Below are 21234 nucleotides of genomic sequence, written 5' to 3'. Positions count from 1 at the left end.
GCCTGCAGAGGCCTCTGCCCATCACGGCGGGCAGGGGCTGCGTGCGGACGGGCACATCCCGCAGCTGCTCCGTGCGAGACCGCCCCTGACCCGGCCGTTATCCCTGCGACCGGACGCAGGCCGCAAGGACCGGGCCCCGCGGGTGGAGCGGAGCCGCCGCCGGGCCCCGGGCAGGGCGGGGCCAGCGCGCTGGGCGCATGCGCGGAGCAGGCGGGCTCGGGGGCGCCGGGAGCGGTGCTGGAGGCAGCGCGGTGGCAGGTACCGGCGGGGCCCGGCCCGGCCCGGCCTGGGGCGGGCGTCCCGAGGGTCACCTTGCGCGGCGGGGCTGGGCTGGGCCGGGCCGGAGCCCCGGAAGGGACGGGGGGAGGCGGGGTCCCCGGCGGGAGCTTCCGCGTCCTCGGGTGCGGCGGCGCTCGCTCCGCGGTGCCGGGCTCCGCGGGTTCGTGGGCTGGGCCGTGGCGGAGCGGGGGGGGGAAGCCCGGCGGGCCGCGCTCCGTTACCCGTTGCGTAACGCGCGTCTGTGGCGGCCGGGGCGGAGGCCGCCCCGCTCGGGAGCGCGCCCGCGTGCGCGGTGCGGTGGGTCCGGGGACTCACGGTGGGTCCGTAGGCCGCGGGGGGGGGGTGGTCTCGTGTTGGCCTCTTCACGGCAGTGCCCCCTCCGGTGTCAGCTCCGAGCGGGTCGGGTCGTTGCGCGCCGCATCCGGACGTGGCAGCGTTAAGCATCGCTTGCTCCCAGCCGTTCGCTCCTTGATGTAATTTGTCCCGTGGGTGCTCTGGAAGGGAGAAGCAAAGCACAGGATTAAGGAGCCTTTGTTTAAAACCAGTGAGTGCCGCGGCTTAGCCGTTGACAAAACTGTTGCTTTTCCCACATTTGTTGTGTTTTGTTTCCGCTGTTACCGCATCTGATTGATGGAGACCTGTTCAAATTTAGGGTTAGTAGTGGTGGAACTGTGAGCTCAGTTACTCTAAATTCAGGCTTGCGGGTAGAGCTGTTGGTATTACTTTAACAGTTAGTCTTTTCGGTAACAAATGAGGGATTTCTGGCGTCAGGTGTTGCAGAGAATAGCAATAAATGCATCAGCTGTAAGAAAAGAATTACCTCTAAAATCAATCAGTCAAAAGCACCATCTTTGGCTGCTTTTTTTCCCTTTGTTTTTGTGGACCAGGTGTGCCTTTACATTTATACAAACTTATTCCAGAAAGGGAAGACCAGTTTTCCACTGGGGAAGAGTTTCGGTACTCAAATGTGGATTTTCTAATGCAAAATGTGGTAACGAACATTAAATATGTCACATAAGCTGTAATACCACATTATGTCCATGACATTATGCCCATCCTTTCGAGTTTTGCCCTCCAAAGTTGTAACAGTTACGTGTATTAGAAGATGCAGTGTTTGCTGCTGTGTGAAGACATTGCAGAAATACTCACTGGTGGCTACTGGACAGTGTACAGAGATGTCCCTTTATGTATTACACATCTCTGAAAGAGCTTCTGAAGAAGTCACAAGTGCTCAGGGAAGTCTTTCCCTTTGTGATTGTTCAGTGCTTATGTGGCTTCACCCCTTGGGTTCCCTTTCAGAAAGGGTCCTGCCACAAAAGCAGCGTTTGCTCATCATCAGAACAGGACTAAGGCTCCCGTGAGCTCTTTTTGCAATGTAAGAATGTGTAGTTGGATGTAATACTGTTCCTGGGGTTAAGTGATTCCAGACGATGGATTTGCTTTCATAACTTCTTTGAACTGAAGTTTGTTTCTGATGCAGGGGTGACTTTCATGAACATCCTTCAAAGGTCATGCAGCGGGTACTGGTCAAAGACATTTCTAAATGCTTTGGATGTAGTTTAGATTTTATGCTGTTAAACCTAAGATTCTTACAGCTTCCAGTGTGTTTCAGATCCAATGGCTGTCCCACCAGCATACAGTGACTTGGGAAAGTCTGCCAGGGATGTATTCAACAAGGGGTATGGTAAGTAACATGGCTGCAATGGGAATTCAGCAGAGGCCTGGAGCATCCAGCCCCTTCTGATTTGAACTTTAGAGGTGTATCATGGCGGTGCTGCAGCAGGCAGAGAGTTAGAGGGGAAGGTTACGAGTGTGACCTGAAGATGCACTCCAGAACAGTCTCCGAAGAATGCTGCAGATTTTTACCTTCTAGTTTTTGTACTTGGAGACATTAAATCAGTTCAGTGCATGTAGGTCAGCACAGGAGACCATATGTGCCACCAGACAGGTTTGAAGTAGAGCGTTAATCAGAGCAGCCTGTTGTCTTAGCGACAGTGGAAATAATTGCACCATATTTGCATTCCTCCTCAAAGAATTTAAATGGAGAAATTCTGATATTAGTCCCTTCTCTGGGAGCGATATGTTGATGTTTTTATCTGTACTCTTCTATTTCCAGGATTTGGAATGGTCAAGTTAGAGTTCAAGACCAAGTCTTCCAGTGGGGTGGTAAGTACTGGAGGCTTCCAACGTCACCAGCACTCCCTTTAAAACCTGTAGCTGACAGTCGTGGAACTGATGGAGTGGTACTTCTCCTACAGCATGCTTTTTGTTGTGAGCAGGTTGCTTTCTTCCCCGTTCCCATTGCCACATCCCAAACATGGAGTTTCTTCACCCTCAATAGCTCTCATTTCTGCTTCTGAATGCAGTTGAGTTTCTCTGCAGATGTTGGTTTTTAAAGGATTTTGAGTCCAGACTGACCTTTTATCCAAAAGGCAAAGGGATAAATAAGAGCCATGGTTTAACTGAATTTTCACTCATCTCCACTGTGCTTATAATACAAGACTTAATTAAAACTAAGTAGTTCTTCTGCTCTACCCTTTGTGTAGACTTTGAGAGCATTTTGTAGACATTAATGAAGATTTAGCACTTAAGGTAACTAGAAAATACTATGAACCCCACTTTAATGGTGGAGAAGTGGAGCTTCCTCAAGATTTCACAGGAGGGCTGGCAAACTAAGTCTTATTTTCTTAATTTTGGTCTTCGTATATTGTTTACTAGATAAGGTTATTCTTACCCTGAGTTTCAGATCTGTGTGTGCTCCCACTTGATGCTGTTCTGGTTGATAAGCTGTACTGCTTTTCAGCCTACTTCATAAGCTCCCTCCTTCTCTTGCATTCTTATCATGAAATGGTGCAAGTCATTCCTTTTGTATTACTGTATTCTGTCTCAGTTGAGCTTTTGATGGATTGCTTGCACCAGGAACGTGTAGGCACGAGGAACTCTGTACTGTGACTGCTGCCAGTTACTGACATGTCACAATATTCGTAGTTTTCCTGGCTGGAAGTTTTTATTCTCAAATAATATGCTAATGGTTAATTCTGCTGTCTTCTGAATGTGATGGAACATGAACGACTGTATTAACTTCTAAAAATGGGCTTTTTCTTTTCCATGCAACCTTCCTGTTGGATGTTTATCCAGCTGGTAAGAATAGTGACTGTTTTGGCATGTTGGTTCTTTATTGCTTTGTCTAGCAAGGTTTTCTGTGGTGCATGTTGTTGTTCATAAACTGTTCCATTGTTTTTTAGTCCTGTTACCATCCGTGTCATTAAGTTTGACTGTGTCGATAGCTGTTAATCTGCTCTATGATCCATGTATGTAAAGCAATTTAGTCTTTGTCCAGTAGTCCACAATAAGAACACTGTAAAAAAACAGCAGGAGGGAAAACAAGATAGAGAAGAGGACTGATACTATTGCTGTTGCTTCAGATTTTGTGCTTGTTAGAGTTTCTAGTGATCACTCTGCTGCAACAAAATGGGATTTGGGGGATGGAGGTGAGGCTAGGAACAAAACAAGAGATCTGATTTCTATTTGGGTACTAATATTGGCTCTGATTGTTACGATACAGAAATATTTTGTGTGTTTTTCCTGTGGACTTGGAACATAACAGAGGTAGTGTCTGTTGGTTGTAACTGTTTCATAGATTGCGAGTGGTTTGGCGTAGTAAGTGCGTGGTGTTCCTGAGGACGCCAGCCAACATATCCTAGAAGGTTATAGACTCATGGCAGCAGATGATGACTGCGTGCCTCCTGCTTCCAGGAGCGGATCTGGTTCTGACACTTGGCCAACAGCATAGAACAGCGTGTTACAAAATACATATTATACAAAATTCAAAGTTACTGGTTCAGTTGGACTAGTCAGTGAAGGACCAGCCTGATGGAGAGCTGCCAGGGTGTCCCTGGATCAGCTAACACCATGAAGGAGAAAAGGTCTACAGTATTAATGTCCTTTACAAAGGGGTGAAGCTTCTGAAGTGTTGTTGCTGACTAAGGTAATGAGAGAGAAGTTGGGTTGGGGACAAAGGTACTAAAGGCATTAATGTGCTCTGTGAAGAGCCTAAGTGACAACAGTATAAAGGGTAGGGGAAACAACAACGTTAGGGTTTAGTAGTGAAAAGCATCAATCATAGTTCTCCAGAAAACTGCTGAATGGTGGAAAAAGGAAGAAATACAGGAGATACTTGGAAAAATGAGAGAAACCCCAAATTTGCTTTGCTGTTCAGCTGGCAGTCTAAGTTGGATGCAGGATTGCGCTTCTTAAGGAGAGTGCATTCCTAGAAGGACTAGAAAAGGTGCTAATTCATGCACCACTGGGACAGTGCTTGAGAAGATGATAAAGGAAATTTGACAAGATTTTGAGGAAAAATCAAATACAAGTAGCTTTGTATCCCAAACAAGGGTCTTTTTGTATCTGGGTATGGATCCATATGAAGGTACAGAGCAAGTTCTTGGATGCTGAAATAACAATTGGTGCAGAAAAGTGGGGTTTTCGGTGTGGAGGAGGTTGGTGGATAAGTTAGGGGGGAAAAAAGTGGTAAAAATGATAGAGGGGAGCAGGTAATCAAATAATGGTGTGGATGAAATGTAAGTGAACATATCAGATGGTTGTGGTTTAACTGAAACAAGGACACAGGTCTTTGTGTAACAGTGCTTTTTCCAACCTAAACAAGTTCCGAGGCTCCATCAGTGCACCTGAATAAAAGAAATATCCAGAACAGAGATGCCAAAAGGAGTAGCATTTTATGATACAAACTGGTTGGGTTTGGTGGTGATAGAAGAGGAGGATTTTGAGGGTTCTGTTAAAAGGCCGAGGGGTAGCAAGTCTGAGTGCTGGCACTTGACAAGGGGATAAACTGAATGTGAGTAAATATCTGAGTGCTGAAACTCCTGTTATGCTCTTGGCAGGAATTCACTGCAACTGGTTCTTCCAACACAGACACAGGCAAAGCTTCGGGCAATCTAGAGACCAAATATAAGTTCAAGGACTATGGACTTACATTCACACAGAAGTGGAACACAGACAACACGTTGGGAACAGAAGTTTCCATGGAGGATCAGGTAAGAGGAAGCAGATACTCTGAAAATGTTTCAGCAGCTGGTATGAGAAAGTATTGAGCAGAGAACACTGAGTAGTTTTAGTTGCACAAAACTACAAGTTATTTGTATGTGCAGAATGCTCAGGCTTGGGGTGGCCGGGTGCAGGCATTCACTGTGCTGCTATGTAATGATCCAAAGATAGTTACTGGCATGTGAAGTCAGGTGGCTGGTGGAAATAACATCACTATCATCCACTCCAGATACGAGTTTTTGTCTATAAAGATGCATGCTAGCTATGTAGAACTGTCACCACTGCAGTCATGCAGGGAGATCAAGAGGGGTCTCATAGTTGAAATGTTCTAATAGGTAAGGACTTGAGTTTGGCTGCCTTGAATATATTTTGTGAGGTTGAAGAGAAAGTTTATGGTTTGCAGCTCGTCAGTGCTTCCACAAAGGGTTGCTGGCATATAGCACTCTCAAAACAGTTCCTTTTCAAACAGCTTTATGCTTCTCACTTAGTGCCTGAAGCATAAGGTAGTGGGGCCAAAACCAGTTTCTCAGTCTTTTTGTTATCAATACTGGTTTTGAAACCTTCCTGCAATAACAGATATACAGAGTGTGCTCTGTTACAGGCCTCACTGTGTGGAGAAGTCCCAGTTTTGATCCCTTATCATACAGCATCTTTAGATGTTTGTTGTAAAACAAGGGAGACATCATGGTCATGTTTTGTCATCTCTATAGACATTAGGTAGAGCTGTAGCGATGGACTATAACAAATGATGTTTCAGCAGTTTTGAGCAGATCTGTTTCTCTCTGCAGTTGATTGAAGGATTGAAGGTGGCTCTTGACACTACATTTGTACCAAACACAGGGTGAGTACTTTTTGTTACCTTTGTCTAAGGAGTGCTACAATTTCCTATGACTTTTAACTAGAAATGCTTATTCTGGTCATTGTGTGAATGCTCAAAATCTGCTGTAGAATATTCTGCAGCCACTGTGGAGTATTTTGAAGGCAGTGGTTAATATCAGGCTCACAAGGACAAGGGCTGCTAAAAATGATTCTTCAGCTTTTTGGCCTGGGGGGAACTGAGCAGACAAAAAGTCACTGAAGGGAAGAAACACCAGCTACTGGTGTGGGATGTCATGGATGCTCCTCAGATAAACTGATGATGCCCTAACTCATTGCTCTCACTGATGGAGAACAGAGTTTGAAACGTCGTGGGTTTGTCAGAGCATTAAGCAGAAACACTTTCATCTCTTTTGCTTCTTGAGACTTTTAAGGAGCTTGAGATGGTGGAAGACATAGTGGCACCACGTACATGTATGTACATGATATCAGTGCTACCCTAATCCCATGCATTCTTCAGCAGCTGTGAAGTTTTAAGTAGACATTATTTAAGTGGCTTTAAGGGTCATATGTGGTTTTATTCACACACACACAGTATGCTACCAGGGATAAACCAACCTGTTTCTCTCTGCAGGAAGAAGGGTGGAAAGTTGAAGACCTCCTACAAAAGAGATTATGTAAATCTAGGCTGCAACATAGACATTGATCTCTCTGGACCAACCATCTGTGGCTGGGCAGTGTTGGGCTATGAAGGCTGGCTTGCTGGCTACCAGATGGCTTTTGATACAGCCAAATCTAAGCTTTCACAAAATAACTTTGCCTTGGGATATAGGGCAGGAGACTTTCAGCTGCACACTAATGTGTAAGTATTACCTGAGCCTAGCAAAACATGATCAGAGGAGCCAAACTAGATGAAAGGTGGGTATATTTATCTATGTATGTATCTATACATAAATCAAGTTCTAGAGATCTATATATAGAGATATATCTATATAGATAGATAGATCTACATATAGAGATACAACAACTGCAATGCACTAACGTTATTTTCACTCTTATTGTTCCCATAACCAACTGAAGTTTCCTGGAATTGTCCATTTATCACAGGCTTGCTTACTTAAGTCTGGATTTTGATTGGGGTTTTTTTGTCAGAATCTCCAGCTGTTGGAAAGTTTTATTCCACAAGTAAAACTTAGATTTTGGGTAATAAAACATGAACAGGAGACTGTCAGCTCCATCTAGGAAGAGGATGAGCGTGGGTCCAAGCGAAGTATATGGGCTCTTGGTTAATTTTAAGAGCTATGATTGTGAATTCTTGACACACTTGCATTTATTGTAAACAGGAATGATGGCACCGAGTTTGGTGGGTCCATTTATCAGAAGGTTAACGACAAGGTTGAGACATCAGTCAATCTTGCATGGACTGCTGGCAGTAACAACACACGTTTTGGTATTGCTACGAAGTACCAACTGGATGAGAAGACTTCCCTTGTGGTAAGAACCTTGTTACAGGAATGAGCATTTCAAGCTATTTAAATATTGAAAATGGTTGGCATGAAGTAGTGGCATTAAATAGAAAGCATGGTACATGGTTAAAATAAAATCAGGTGTTCAGAGATTGTATTTGAGATAATGGGAAACCAATGCTAAAGCTTCTTACGCTAAATACAAAAGGTTTTGTTCATGGTGAAATAGTCACTAATCTTGATTAGTGTGCTTGCAGCCTGTGCCACATGTGTTTTCTAAAGGTAGTAAGAGGATGCAGCATTTAAATAGTGCCAGTGACTCTCTAAGTAATAGTGTGTACATGCTGCCACTAGGGACTGAAGTAGCATTTGGGACACTTCCAACCCAAAAATTAGTTCCAGGACAATTCAGCCAAAAATTAAAGATGGGAAATACTTCTGTAAACTGCTCAAAACTTGGGAATGTGAAAATGGGTTTATGTATCCCTGTGTTCATTGCTTATTAAAAAACACAATCACTACTAAGAGAACAGGAATCTGAACAAGACAGATTTCATTAGCTATTCAGGGACTACTAAGTAGCTCCTTTTGGGCTCTAAAGAGACAGTGGAGGATGGGCATAATGGGTCACAATTTGAGGCAAAGATTGGAACTATTAAGCTATAACAGGCTTAAGCTGGAATTTCTTGAGGAGAAGAAGAAAACGTTGGAATACACCTTTGCTAGAGGTTAGTCTGCAACTCACTGAAAGATTTAATGCATAAGCTCAGGGTACTGGGACAGTTCTGTCTGGATATTTATACAGAGTGTGTAAAATATATTTCTCTTTTTCCCTGCAGGCTAAAGTGAATAATGCCAGCCTGATTGGAATTGGTTACTCTCATGCCCTCCGACCAGGTATGAAATCTAACTGGTAGCAGAAAATAGTATTAGTGCTATGCTGTGGGTTATTTTACTGTCATGTTCAGCATACAATAGATAGATTAGCTAGAAACATTCCCGAGGCTCACAAAAGTAAACTATGTGCATGTACAGATGTTCTTACATTATCAGTGTATGAAGGGTCTCATTACTTGCTTTCTTAGGCATAAAGCTGACCCTCTCAGGCTTGATTGATGGCAAGAATTTCAGTGCTGGAGGTCACAAAATTGGGCTGGGATTTGAGCTGGAAGCTTAATGCAGCTTAAAGTGAAGCTACAGGTGGTGCTCTGAAGGATAAAGGAGAAGTGTACCCAGTATGTTTCGGCCTTAATATTACCCTGAAATTCCAAGAAGTGTGAACTTCCTATTCTTCCAAAGAGTCATTTCAGCCCAACACTGAAGTCCAGAGACTGCCAGCACCTCAAAGGAAGATAGTTGAAGGCATGCATGGAAGTTGTGATGTTTGTGCCACATTTCACTTCAGTTTCCCACATGTTCCTAAAACCAGAAGAAACTCCCACATCTCCCCATTATTGTATTGCATCCTGCATGTCCCGCACTTTACCACCTTTTACCAAAGGTGGGCTCTGTGCTGTAGCGGCATCTTGGATTTACATCAGAATGAAATAAATTGGTCCCAGTTAGAACATAATCTTGATGTGTCCTGCCTCTCAATAAGCACAAAATCTATGTCCATCCAGCTCTGCTTCTTTCCTTTGATGCAACTTTAAGCATGGTTAATAGGTAACCTGCAAATACTTTGTTAAGCTGTGTGTACATTGAGGATTTCCTTCTCTGTGGTCTCTGGGGGTAACATCTTTTCACCACTCATGGTTTAGAAACCTGCACAGTGAAAGCAGCTTTTTCATCAAAATGTTATTGAGGGTATCAAAAAGAGCAAACCAAAAGTTTACATGTTTTAGATCATTTTCGTTCCCATATAGGAAACAATTACCAGGTAAGTACAACCATTACACTTAAGGAAAAAAGTGCAAATCAGCAAAGTTAAGAAATAAAGTTCACAGTTCAAGTATATTAGGAAGGTGACATCTACCAGTGACTGTGCAAGCTGACTGCACGCAGTGTCCGTTGTTCATCAGAAAGCCTAAAAGGCAGCAAAACAACCACATGTGATGCTTAAGGGAAGATACATCAGGACAAAGAGTAAGAATACCTGCTGTCTTAAGGCACGATTCAGAACTTTTCCAAGCACTTAGAACAGGCATTTCCTACTGTGTCTTTGTGGAAAAAAGGTCCAAGAGGTGGTTACTAAAAGCTAGGCCATGTGTATCACATAAGCAGCAGGTGAAAGTAGGAGGGACTTGAACTTCCCTTCTCAGAGACAGCAGCTTTTCACAGTTGCCTTCCTGAAACAGCATGTCTTCAAAAGGCAGCTGAAGTGATTTTACATCTGGGTTTGTTCTGGACTGTTTATTTCTTCTACCTGAAGCTGCAGCCAGCTCCAATCTAGAGCCTAAAAGGAACAAACAGAAGGACAACATTGAATACAGTTGAGATTGCTCCTGAATAAAAGGGAAGTAATTTAAAAGATTTCTACTGTAACCAAGTTGGTCAATACAGTTTCATGATGAACCATGAGACTGCTGTAAAGAAAACCCTTAAGCTGCTTATTTTCTCTAGTATTTAACTTTCTTTTTAAGATTCTGCTTCATTAAATAAGCATCCCTGCCCACCAGTGTATTGCCACCACCAGACCAGCCCCATTTTAAAGTGTTTGTCACAGCTCAGGTGCCCAGCACATGGCTCCCCTCCTCAGCAAGCAGGGAATATGTCAGTCAGTTCAAGTGGGGAAATGGGTGCTTTCTATCTCCCATAACTATTTCTCTTTGTCCAAGAGTCACATACAGATTTCTATTAGCTGTATTACTTATTACAAGCAATTATTTCTGTATTGCTTATTACAAGCAATTATTTATTACTGTATTACTTATTACAAGTGTGAAACTGTGAGCTTCCCCAGTCCATTTACAGAAGAATATCAAATATGTTACCATGAAGCTCTGCTCCTGATCCTTCATTGTGTCATGCATCACATTTTCTAGTTGGCTACAGAGTTTCTGTGATTCCAGCAGTAGCTCCTCACTGAAAGGGACAATTATTACACAGTTATTGTCCATAGAATTTTTGTTTGAAGACATGCTGCCTCTACCTTGAAGAAACCTTTCTGGCAGGTATGCTGAATATTAACCTTTATTAGTCAGTCCATAAGCTAGTATTTCATATTGCAACTGGGAAAGTCAGTGGCATCCCCAGATATACAGGGCAGGGGAAAGGAAGCATCTTCCAAGCTGGAGTTGGGTTCTTACTATCCAGAGTCACTGTTAGAAAGTTACAGAAGAGCCCAGAAAGGATAACATACAAATAAATCAACAAACCAAAGGCTGTCGTTCCAAATGGTGACTGCAAACCAGAGCTACACATGCTTGGTTATAGCAGTGTCTCCTTTATGATACAGCTTGGCTACCATCACCTTACATGATGATGCTCCAACAACTGCTGTTGGCAGTGTACTTCAAGTGAGCCCAACCATTCCAGATAAAATGAAGACTGGGAAGCCCAGCTATAGGCAGAAAAGACTGCTGACAATGGAAGCTGAACACAGTGAAGAACAGAAAGCTCGTGCGTCATTACACAAAGGGGGAGCCCCAGCGTTGTAGTGCTGGCATTAGCAACTACAGAGCAACATGCTGCCTTACCTTTTCCTGACAGATTCTGGTAAGTTGTAGGTTCCAGAAGGGACCTGCAGTAGCAGGTGACTAGGACTACCAAGACGTGATGTGTTCATGCTCTCTGGACTGCCAGTAACAGGACCACGTACTTTACTCTGAAGAAAAGACAGGAGATTCACATTGCAATTATTACCCCTGACTTCCAGCAGCTCTGACTTTAATATGAACTCAAAATAACAGAGAAAAGAACCATACTAAAGGTACTATTAATGTCAATAACCTGTACTACAAACCAAATGAAACTGGAGCTTTTATTTCACTTACACAAGCAATTTTCAGCAAGTTCCACAGTTCTTTCTGGCGTTTCTCCTGAAGCCGAACAACTGTTTCCTCATCTTCATTCATCAGATTCATCACCTTCTCCACTCTGGGGAACAACTCCAGTGCCTTCTGCTTGCAAACTACAGTTTTACTATCACAAGAATAAAATCAGATCACAAATGAGCCCCTGCTTTAGGGGAACATTCCTGAAGCGTCTTCTTTCCCGTAACACTGAGATCTCATTAGCTGTACATATGCTCTTTTTTAAACCTCTATAACAAAACCTCTTGCTGAAAATGCTTTTAACCCTCAATGAAAGCTGATTCTACAAAGCTTACCTCAGCTGAGCATAAATGACTCGGACTTTCTTTTCAAAGCTCTGGATTGCCTGTAGGAGCAGTCGTACTATTTCTTGGCTGTCACCGCTTGTCCTCTGGTCTAGAATGAGAGTCAGAGTGTAACACAGAAAGGTTGGTTTATAGGACAGAGTGAGAAGATTCTTAGTGGTTTGTTTCTACTGTTTCTTCAATCCTCAAACATCCCAAGTTCAGGGCATGCAAGTTTGAGGGGGATGAACTGCACTGGATTTTAGCCACCTTCTTCAGAATGATGAGGACTGAAACAGTTGGTAGGCTGGGTCTAATACCCAAAAGGTCTAATGTTCCCAAAGGAACAGCCTCTCATCTTCCCTATACAGAAGCAGCACCATATGCTTGCAGCAACAGCTTGCTCTGAGAAGTGCTCCAGAGTTGTTAAGAGCTCAAAAGCTGCCAAGAAAGCAAGGCTGACCTAATTTAAAACTGAATTCTTGACTCCAAAAAAGGGGGAGTCCAGTAGAGTCCATGTGCAGGCAGCACACAGGCAGGCTACAATGTAGAGGAAGTTTTCTCAGTGCTCATTACTGCATCTCCAAAGTTACTATGCACACAAAGGAAGCTGACTTTGAGATAAAATGTCTTTTACCTCTTGGCTTCTCTCTCAATCTCCGGTACAGCTCTCTGGCTTGTTCTTCTCTAGAAAAAGGCACAAGAACACATAGGACTTTCTCTAGAACCTAAATTACAAAGTAGTTCGAGTTCAAATCTTATACAGCAGTCTGTCCTGTCAGACTGATAACACATAAGGAGTCAAAAGCTGTCTTCTAGCATCAAAGTCCACCCAGTCCCCCCCAGTTTGGGCTGAAGAGACAGCAGTTTCATTGTCTTGCAGTGAGCAGTGAGTAAGCTTAGCTAGCAATACTTGTGCATCTGAAATTCAAGGTAGTTCAACTCACAAATCCTCCAGTGTTCCTCCTTGTTTACGACCTAGTGGGCTTCTCTGCAGGTCCACAATGTCTGTCTGCAGGGCCATCATCTTCTTCACTAGCTGATCTACATCATCCTCCTGAAAGCAGGGAGGAACATAAGCAACGGGACAGTTCTATCCTAAGAGACATTACCACTCACACTGGCTCTTCCTTTCTCATTTGCATGTCTAAACACACCTCCCATTCATCATTGCTTTGCCCTTTTTCTCTCAGCACACAACCACTCCTGCTCCTGGCACCCCAAATTCTGGCTTTTCACTTGGAACTCGTTCCCATGCAGAAGCTGCTGCTTGCTGACAGTCATTCTGCCCTCTGCGTCCTTCCAGCAGAGGAGAACCAAGTGCTGGAAAAGAATAAGGTATCAACTAGTCACTTCTCATTCCTCATCCTTGCCCCTACTTAGAGGGGTCACACTTTCTTGTGTCAGAAGGCTGGATGATTTGGATATTGCCAAGAAAGGGAAATTATTGCCTTTTCAAAACTCAAAGCTGATGCTTACAAGCCTTGTGTTCAATCCTCTAATGGTTCACTTTCCCATTCAGTTTAACCTGTTCCACACCTCTTTCAGCTATCCTGGCTCCAGGACTGGGTTAGCAGACAGCCAAGTGCAACTGTTGCCATGCCTCCTCTCACAGTCCCCAAGACTTCCCCTTTTCCTCTAAGCCTTACGAACACAGCGAGTGTAAGTACTGGTAATGGACAAATATGGTGCCACCTAAACCAAGGCAACATGACATCTGGAACCAGCCCAGACACAAGAAGTTTCTATTTAAGGGAAGACAAGAAAGAAAGAGAGGATAAACAGTCAGATTTTAAAACATACCCTCCCACAAAGTTCCACAGCTTGCTCCATCTCCTTCCAGGCAAACAGCAGCTTCTCAGAAGCTAAAGGAATAAAAGAAAAGTGACTGCTTTTGTCAGGTTCATACAGGAAAAAGGTACCTATTCTGTGGGGATAAAAGGCATAAAAAGTTTGTCAGATGCTATACTCACTAATTCCAAATTCAATCTGCTCTTTATACTTCTCCAGATCGATCTGAATGCTTGTTTTAAAGAAGTCCAGCTTTGCTTTCAGCTGCTGGGAAAGGGATGCCATGGAATTCTTCATCTTTGAGAGAGTACTATTGTAACGCAACAGATTCATCCTACATGGACAAAGAGAAGGCCCTATTACCTTCTGAAACTAAAAGTGTAGACTTCCCCTTATATCAAAAGTAGATACTTCAGAGTGGAGTAGTGAGCACAAAAGCAGCTGTGCAGGGGTCAAAACTTTCAGCTTTCCATTAATGGCTCCACTCATGGTCTTCCCCATTGCAACAGGGTCCCATTCCTGTCCTTTCCCTTTCACCCAGGAGCAAAGGCAGAGATTTAAGTACTGTAGAGAAACTGCCACCGTACATGGCTGCTCGCTGTCCCTGCTGAAGCCGGTTACAGTCCTCCTTCAGCATCCGGATTGTGTGCCAGATCTGACCCCATACCTTCCTCAACTGGAAAAAGTGGAGATTCTTCTTTGGATCCTGAACTGGAAACAGAGGGAGGAGGAGAAACATCCATATCAGCGTGAAACCCAGAAGTAGTGTTATCCCATGACAAAACAAACCAAAACGTCACTCTCCTGAAGGGCATGCTACACCTTGAAAAGGCTACAGTTGGCTAACCCCTATGCAGCTTCCCCAGTACATCTTATAGATACTTACATATATTTTGGGGAAATGAAACACTTCCTTTCCTCAGTTACTGTGACAAACTGGATGAATGCTATGCCAGTCCATTTTACTGCTTCTTCAGCCCCAATATGCAAAAGCTCCCGCTACTCTTTGCACATGAATCACACCACAGAACACAGGCAACCCTCTCGAGGCTGAGAACCTCTCACATTCATGCTAGAGAAAGTCCTTACGGATGCAGTCAACGCTTTCTGGATGAGGACGCAAGGCAACCTGAGCCTCGTAGGTAACTTTCTGGTTATCGAAGAGGAAGAGGAGGTCTGTGTCTGCAGCTGCAGTGTCATTCACCTGCAGAAGACAAGGTTCTTTCAGAAAAAGCAAACCTCAGCACCACCATAAACACAATGGTCCTCCTCAGTCAAAGACTGAACACCAAAGGTAAGAGGGTGGCATTTGGTTTGGGTGGTTACTGTGACAAAAGCCTGCTAGAGTACCAGGGAGTGCTGCCAACATCAGAGCAGTGCCTGCTGATTCACTCAGCAGAAAGGGAGGGAGTACCCAGACTCACCTTGCTATCAGCTGTATGTTTAGTGGCCAGCTTCTGGGAGAACAATGCAAGTCCAGCTTCCTGCAGTAGCTCCTGATCCTGTTCTGGGATACCCGTATCTAACTTGATCCTGGCCTTCACACTCTGCAGAGTCTCCTCCTCTGTCACAGGGTAGGTGTGTACAGTTCCAGTAACCATGTTCAAAACGTGAAGCAACTACAAGAGTGGTGTGACATGAGAAGGGCTGAAGATGCAATCTCAGAAGCAAGCACACAGAAAAGCTATTTGCTACTCCCAGCAAGCTCGGGGAATATCTATCCTCAGGTAAGCAAGATAAAACCGTCTGTCACTATCTGTCAGGAGATAGCTAAATCAAATTCCGTGCTGCTCCTCCTCCTAGGTCTATGATTTAAGCCTCTTCTCTCATGGGCTACAGGCAACTTCTCTTTGAAAAGCTTTTCAGGCTACACAGACCCATTGCTCACCTTCAAGTTCAAAATGTCATCCAAAGCTTTGAAACACCCATTGGGTCCATAGGTAGGATCTGTACCTCTCTGCCGTGGGTGCCACATTAACATGAGTTGCAGCCATTTCTCCAGCCTCCCAGCCAAAACACTGAAGGACCAAAACAAGGAGATCAGAAGAGGTGAAAGTGCATTTGTAGTTACTATATGGCCTGGTTGTCGCAGCAGGACTGATGAACAACTCCCCCCACCCATCATAAATGCAGTGTTTAGAAGGCAGAGATACACTCACAACTACACAAGTCTGACCAGGGACACAAGCATTGTGTCATGCACCCAATTTATTCTCAGGTTAACAGAGTAAGGCATATAATATAAACCTTTTGCAGAAGAAACAGTTTATCCCAGTGTGGCAAAACAGATTTCCAGTGCTCACCTGTTTAGATTGTTTGGGCAGGGTAAACTACTAGAAAATTTGACTTCTCCAGATAAGTCTTCGTAAACGACAATATCCAGCTCACTCTTCTGTCGTACTTTTGTATGCCTGATGAATTCAAGCAAGTACAGTGGTGAAATAATCATCATAGAATAGTCTGGGTTGGAAGGGACCTTAAAGATCATCTAATTCAATCCCCTGCCATGGGCAGGGACACCTTCCACTAGAGCAGGTTGCTCCAAGCCCCTGTGTCCAACCTGGCCTTGAACACTGCCAGGGATGGGGCAGCCACAGCTTCTCTGGGCACCCTCTGCCAGCACCTCAGCACCCTCATAGGGAAGAATTTTCTCCTAATCTATAAACCTCCCCTCTTTCAGATTAAAGCCATTCCCTGTTGTCCTATCACTACATGCCCTTGTAAAAAATCCCTCTCCAGATTTCCTGTAGACCCCCTTTAGGTATTGGAAGCTGATACAAGGTCTCCCTGGAGCCTTCTCTTCTCCAGGCTGAACAAGCCCAGCTTTCAGCCTGTCTCCGTAGGAGCATCTTTGTGGCCCTCCAACAGGTCTACATCCTTCTTATGTTGTAATCCTTATGTTATAATCACCTGCTTTTCCCAGCCTCCATGTTAGTAGGCTCTTAAAGCTCCTCTCAACGGATCTAATACAGATGCCACTTTGGCTTCTGCTACCTACCCTGCAGAAGCCAGTCCTGATCCCAAAGAGTGAGGATCAGGAATGCTGAACTTGCTTAGGTAAGTCAAACTCCTGTGAAGGGAGTCAGCCTTTATAAAGGCAAGGAACATAGGGATACTATGGGGGCCACATTTCTAGTTCCTGTAAACAGGACAGTTCCATTGCATGCCCTCTTATCACCCAGCCCCAGCTCACTCACCATTGCACCGGCTGCCAGTTGGGTAGGAATGGCCGGAATCCTGTAATGCACTCGAAGGCCAGTGTGCCAAAGCTCCAGTAATCCACTGTCACCGTGTATTTCTGCTGTTCCAGCAGCTCTGGAGCCTGAGAGAGTTTACACAAATAAGACAAAGCCACCCATTTCTTAGCTCTCTCTATCCCTTAAGACCTCATTAACATTTGTATAACAGATGAAAGGCTGTGCTGAATGCTTTGTCTCTCATGAGCTTTGGGATCCATGCACCCAGGACAAGCAGAGGTTATTGGCACCTAAGGCTTCCTGTGAAAAGCCAATGTCAGCAAAAAAGCCCATTCACCTTTGCTAGCTGCAGCACCCCAAATGCACCTCATCCCAGCCCAAAGCCTGGTAACAGTTTACAATATCCCACTGCAAAACAGTAGCTGCTCTTCTGGCTTAACTCCTTCCTTACCAAGTACTGTAGAGTCCCAACAAAGGATGTGCACAGGCTACCCTGATCCAACTCCTTAGCATAACCAAGGTCAATGATTTTGTGTATTAACTGAAACACACAACAGAGAATAAAAACACTGGAGAGAAGTCCTGTTAAAAGCACACCATACAGCAGAGATAGAACTTGTCTGTGAAGGCAGAGACACCTGGTTCCTGCTTACCCTTTGCTCTCCCTGCTGCAGCACAATGTTCTCTGGTTTCAAGTCTCTGTGGATAATCCTGTTCTCATGAAGGTACCTGAGAGCAGAAGCTGGGAGACAGAAAAAGCCACTTTTAAGGAGTATAACTAAAGGTGCCTAGCATGAGCTCAGTCAGGATTCATTTCTACCTAGTATAAGCATGGCTTTTGGGTCAAATCTTGTGTCATCAACACACAACTGAACTTCAAGTGCAAGAGGAAAAATCAGTGTCAAACACCTCTGGACACAGACAGTTTGCTCTCTGGGTATCATTTCCTGGTCACTACAGAGTACAAGGATGAGGCAGCAGAATACAAATGAGCACAAAGGATGGGAGATGATGCCTAACAGCCACACCTGCAGTAAAAGTAATGACAAATGCACATTTATCCTCTTGCCAGAAGCTCACTTTCTAAGCATACACCTGCCCTAAATATACTTTTTATCTTCTCTCTAAGGCCTTAGTGCCTGTCCAGTTCTGCCTTGGCTGCTACTCTGTAAGATTACAACACAGCTTGATCAAAACACTGCACTCCAAAAGCATCTGGGCAGCACCAGGCAAATGGCACCAGAACTGTCTAAAATTCCACGTAGTGGCTGCCCAAGTGCTAATGGAAACCCACTCCAGAGGCCTGATGGTCAGCTGCTAAGCTAAGGGTGAAATCTGATGTGCAATGTAAACTAAAGTCACTTGGCCAGTGTTCAGCTGTTCGGCCTCCCAGAAGATCCCAAGTGGCATTTCGGCTGGCCAAGAAAACCCATCTCTACATTTGGAAGAACACAAAAAAATCAAAGGTTGGCTCTCCCACAGGGAGAATTGCAGAGCAAGACAGGAAACAAGTATACTCTTTAGAGGTAAGCCTAAGGTGGAGTCATTAAGCTCACTGCTTAATAGACTTAGAGTAGATTCAGCACTGAAAGGGCTTTCATACTTGAGACAACTGAAGGTATTGCTACGACTTACCAATATCAGATAACAAGATGAGAATAGCTTCTTCCCGCAAGCCACAGCAATTCTCCAGCTGATTCAGGTACTGCAAGAAAACAGCACAGAATAGTCTTTCCCTCCTGTATCCCAAGTGAACTTCAGTCCCACAAACTCTCACAGATGCAAGAAGTTCCAGTAACAGCAATGAAACTCTCTAGAATCACAAAACTCTATGGGGTTGTCACTGTCAGCAATAGCAATTACAGCTTCAGACCTTGGTCTAAGCACACAGGAGGAGAACAAAGTGGGTGAAAGAAGCCAGTGTCACCCCCACTTGCTTCTACTTGCTCCATCCTTTACAGCCATTTCCCCTGTGCCTGACAGAATCAGCTCAAATCTCAGCTCTAAGCTCTGGGTTTTATCTAGGAGTAAATTATGCTGAAGGTTAGAAAACCAGTAAGATCAGAATTAACCTCCTATGGCAGATAAGAGTTAATTACTTTCTGTAAGGGTACAGCCCACAGAGGTCTTGGCTATACACCCTGTTCCACATCGCTCACACATGCTCTCATGCTCTATGTGCAAAGTCCTCACAGTGTCACTTGCAGCCAAGCAAACACAAAAAGCTTCCAAAAGCACTTGTTTTCAAAAGCAGAACCTGGTATCAAGAACCAACCCACCAAAACCTGTTGTTGCCATGGCAAGAATTAGGCAGCATCAAGATGTGGAAACAGGTTTTACAGGGAAGCTTCAACAGAAACCCTAGGATCAGCTGAGAAGCTGATGATGTGGCTTTTCATCAGCACCGCAGGGAGCTCACCTTGCGGAGGTCTCCGCCTTGGCAGTACTCCATGGCCAGCAATGGCAAGTCATTTGGTGCAAGCTTCTGCATCCCTTCAGGGACATCACGGGCAGCCACCACATTGGGATGGTTCAGCCTGAGGAGCAGAAATGAGGCAAGTGCGCACAGTGAGTGGAACCAGGGTAACACCCGAAAGGTGTTCCGCAAGAGCTCTGCAGCATCGCGTGCTCACGGTCATCACACACAAGCCTACAAAGGCTTTAGTCCTTTTAGAACTTGTGAATTCTGAAGGTCTGTGATTCATCCATCCTTCATGGACCCAGACTCATCCCAACTCCTTTAGCTTCACATGCAGAGCATTCCTTCAAGGTCCTGAGAGCTACAGGCGCATGCCTCGCAACGGAGCGTGGCACAGTCCATCACCAGCCTCCAGGGAAGACCCAAGCCACGACCAGAGCGCTGCATCCACCAAAACCAACCCAGCACCCAGAGGACAATCCTCAACGGACAGGCCTAACGCCCGCGCTTCACGAGCAGCTCAGAAACGCCGCAGAACGGAGCCCACGGCCCGATCTGCGGCCGGAAACGCAACGCACGGTTCTTTACCGCGGGCCCCCTCCGGAGCGGAACGGAACGGAACCGAACGGGCTCCCCCCCCCCCGGAAGAGGCGGCCGATGGCCCCTCCCGCCGCCGTTAGGGCCGCGCCCGCCCGCCCCGGCGGTGATGGGGCACCGGGCCCGGCCGCGGTGCCGCCCGCCTCACCTCTTCATGATCTGGATCTCCAGCGCCCAGCGGTCGCGGTTGCGTGGGCTCAGCTCCTGCCGGCACTGCTTGATGGCCACCTGCTCGCCGGTCTCCTGCGGACACAGGGCGGGCTCGGCTGAAGGCGGGCGCCGGGCCGGGAAGGGGAAGGGAAGGGGGAGCGGCCGCCGCCTACCTTGTTGTGCCAGCGGATAACGTTCCCAAAGCCGCCGGTGCCGAGGCGCTCCTTCATCTCCCAGGGGCCGCAGGTCTGCGCCTGCAGGGCCGGCGGCCGGCTCATGACGGGGCCGCGCCGCTCCGGCTCCACAGGGCCTGGGCCGCCTCCGCCAGCGCTTCCGGCTCCGGCGCAAGCGCCCGCCTGCCCTTAAAGGAGCCGCGCGGAGCGGGAGCTGCCACCGCCGCTGCCGCCGCCGCTCCCGGGGACGTAGCTCCGGGGCACAGAGCAGCAGAGCGCCGCAACCGGCACCGAGCCGCTTGTCTCCGTGGTACACCGCTGCACGGATGAACGCGCGGGCCCGGCACGGAGGTGCCCCCCGGGGGACGCGGGCCTGTGGCACGCTGCGTCCCGACCCCTCGAGCAGCCCTGCTGAAACCCCTCCTGAAACGGGAGCGAACTAGAGGTAAGCCAGTAGATGGTGCTTGAGAGATGGCTGGTGATGGTTTCCCCCACCACGAACAGCACCCACACCACTCTCTGGACAGCTATAGTGGCCCTTAAGCTGCGAAAAGTTGAGAAATGGTAGCTTCTAAAATCGACCCCCATGGCCATTACTTTGTTAGCATCTTTAACCCAGAATTCTAGTAGCAACTAGCTGTTATCTTTAAAAATGACATGAATTAGCCCCTGCTCACTCAGCTGTGTTTCACTCAACAACTGGAAACAATCAGAGCTGCCCCTAAGTCAGATTTATTTCTGGCTGTAATGCTCACCAGCAGCACTGGGACTCTCAGAGAAAATATGTGATAATATTGATGGTTTTCCATACATAGAAGAGCTAAATGTGCAGAGTAAGCAGGGTTTCATCTTTGCCAATATGCAAAATACCCACTGCCATGCTTCCCAACCGAGGATGCTGTGCAGCTGCTTCCTGAAGATGGAGATCCCTCACACGCTATTTCTTATGTCTGTGTTTATGCTAAATTGTATGAGGAACCCGATTTTTAGTGATTCTGTTCCTAAAAGTTAGAATACATCCATT

At 45.8% G+C, this 21234-nt stretch overlaps 2 protein-coding genes across 3 annotated transcripts; one reads left to right on the top strand and one right to left on the bottom strand.

Annotated features, from left to right (window-relative positions):
* The first annotated feature begins 197 nt into the window (after positions 1-197).
* On the top strand, positions 198-9198 carry VDAC3 (voltage dependent anion channel 3). Of its 2 annotated transcripts, XM_057414692.1 has the most exons (9): positions 198-258; positions 1892-1963; positions 2396-2445; positions 5181-5333; positions 6132-6184; positions 6794-7021; positions 7503-7653; positions 8465-8522; positions 8711-9198. In XM_057414692.1, exons 1-9 carry the CDS (start codon positions 198-200, stop codon positions 8800-8802), a joined length of 918 nt encoding a protein of 305 aa, XP_057270675.1. In that variant the 3' UTR covers positions 8803-9198. The 2 variants fall into 2 exon arrangements, with proteins under 2 accessions (XP_057270675.1, XP_057270676.1); XM_057414693.1 differs by lacking the exons at positions 198-258; positions 1892-1963; positions 2396-2445 and adding an exon at positions 3274-3420.
* Positions 9199-9402: 204 nt separating this feature from the next.
* IKBKB (inhibitor of nuclear factor kappa B kinase subunit beta) lies at positions 9403-20358 on the bottom strand. The gene is made up of 21 exons (XM_057414686.1): positions 20211-20358; positions 20036-20130; positions 19291-19408; positions 18507-18576; positions 17525-17613; positions 17323-17412; positions 16872-16996; positions 15978-16085; positions 15563-15692; positions 15099-15293; positions 14764-14878; positions 14262-14385; positions 13857-14008; positions 13687-13748; positions 12831-12940; positions 12521-12570; positions 11896-11995; positions 11561-11708; positions 11264-11391; positions 10559-10649; positions 9403-10020 (listed from the first exon to the last, which is right to left on the bottom strand). Exons 1-21 carry the CDS (start codon positions 20313-20315, stop codon positions 9952-9954), a joined length of 2274 nt encoding a protein of 757 aa, XP_057270669.1. The 5' UTR covers positions 20316-20358; the 3' UTR covers positions 9403-9951.
* Between the last annotated feature and the right edge of the window lie 876 nt (positions 20359-21234).

Source organism: Pezoporus wallicus, unplaced genomic scaffold, assembly GCF_028554395.1.
Source record: "Pezoporus wallicus isolate ANWC-B61680 ecotype Strahan unplaced genomic scaffold, APGP_CSIRO_Pwel_v1 contig_11047, whole genome shotgun sequence".
NCBI classification, from domain to species: domain Eukaryota; kingdom Metazoa; phylum Chordata; class Aves; order Psittaciformes; family Psittacidae; genus Pezoporus; species Pezoporus wallicus.
Note: the sequence above shows the minus strand (reverse complement) of the source record. Positions and strands in the feature narration are given on the sequence as shown.

What these genes read in the sequence shown, in the direction of transcription:
- IKBKB (XM_057414686.1), bottom strand. Translation starts at nt 20,315, where the DNA reads ATGAGCCGGCCGCCGGCCCTGCAGGCGCAGACCTGCGGCCCCTGGGAG. An exon ending in AACTGGCAGCCGGTGCAATG is followed by an intron (nt 16,086 to 16,871) that starts GTGAGTGAGCTG and finishes TGAATTCATCAG; the next exon opens with GCATACAAAAGTACGACAGA. An exon ending in TGCCCAAACAATCTAAACAG is followed by an intron (nt 15,693 to 15,977) that starts GTGAGCACTGGA and finishes TTGGTCCTTCAG; the next exon opens with TGTTTTGGCTGGGAGGCTGG.
- VDAC3 (XM_057414692.1), top strand. Translation starts at nt 198, where the DNA reads ATGCGCGGAGCAGGCGGGCTCGGGGGCGCCGGGAGCGGTGCTGGAGGC. An exon ending in TGGAGGCAGCGCGGTGGCAG is followed by an intron (nt 259 to 1,891) that starts GTACCGGCGGGG and finishes AGTGTGTTTCAG; the next exon opens with ATCCAATGGCTGTCCCACCA. An exon ending in TGTATTCAACAAGGGGTATG is followed by an intron (nt 1,964 to 2,395) that starts GTAAGTAACATG and finishes TTCTATTTCCAG; the next exon opens with GATTTGGAATGGTCAAGTTA.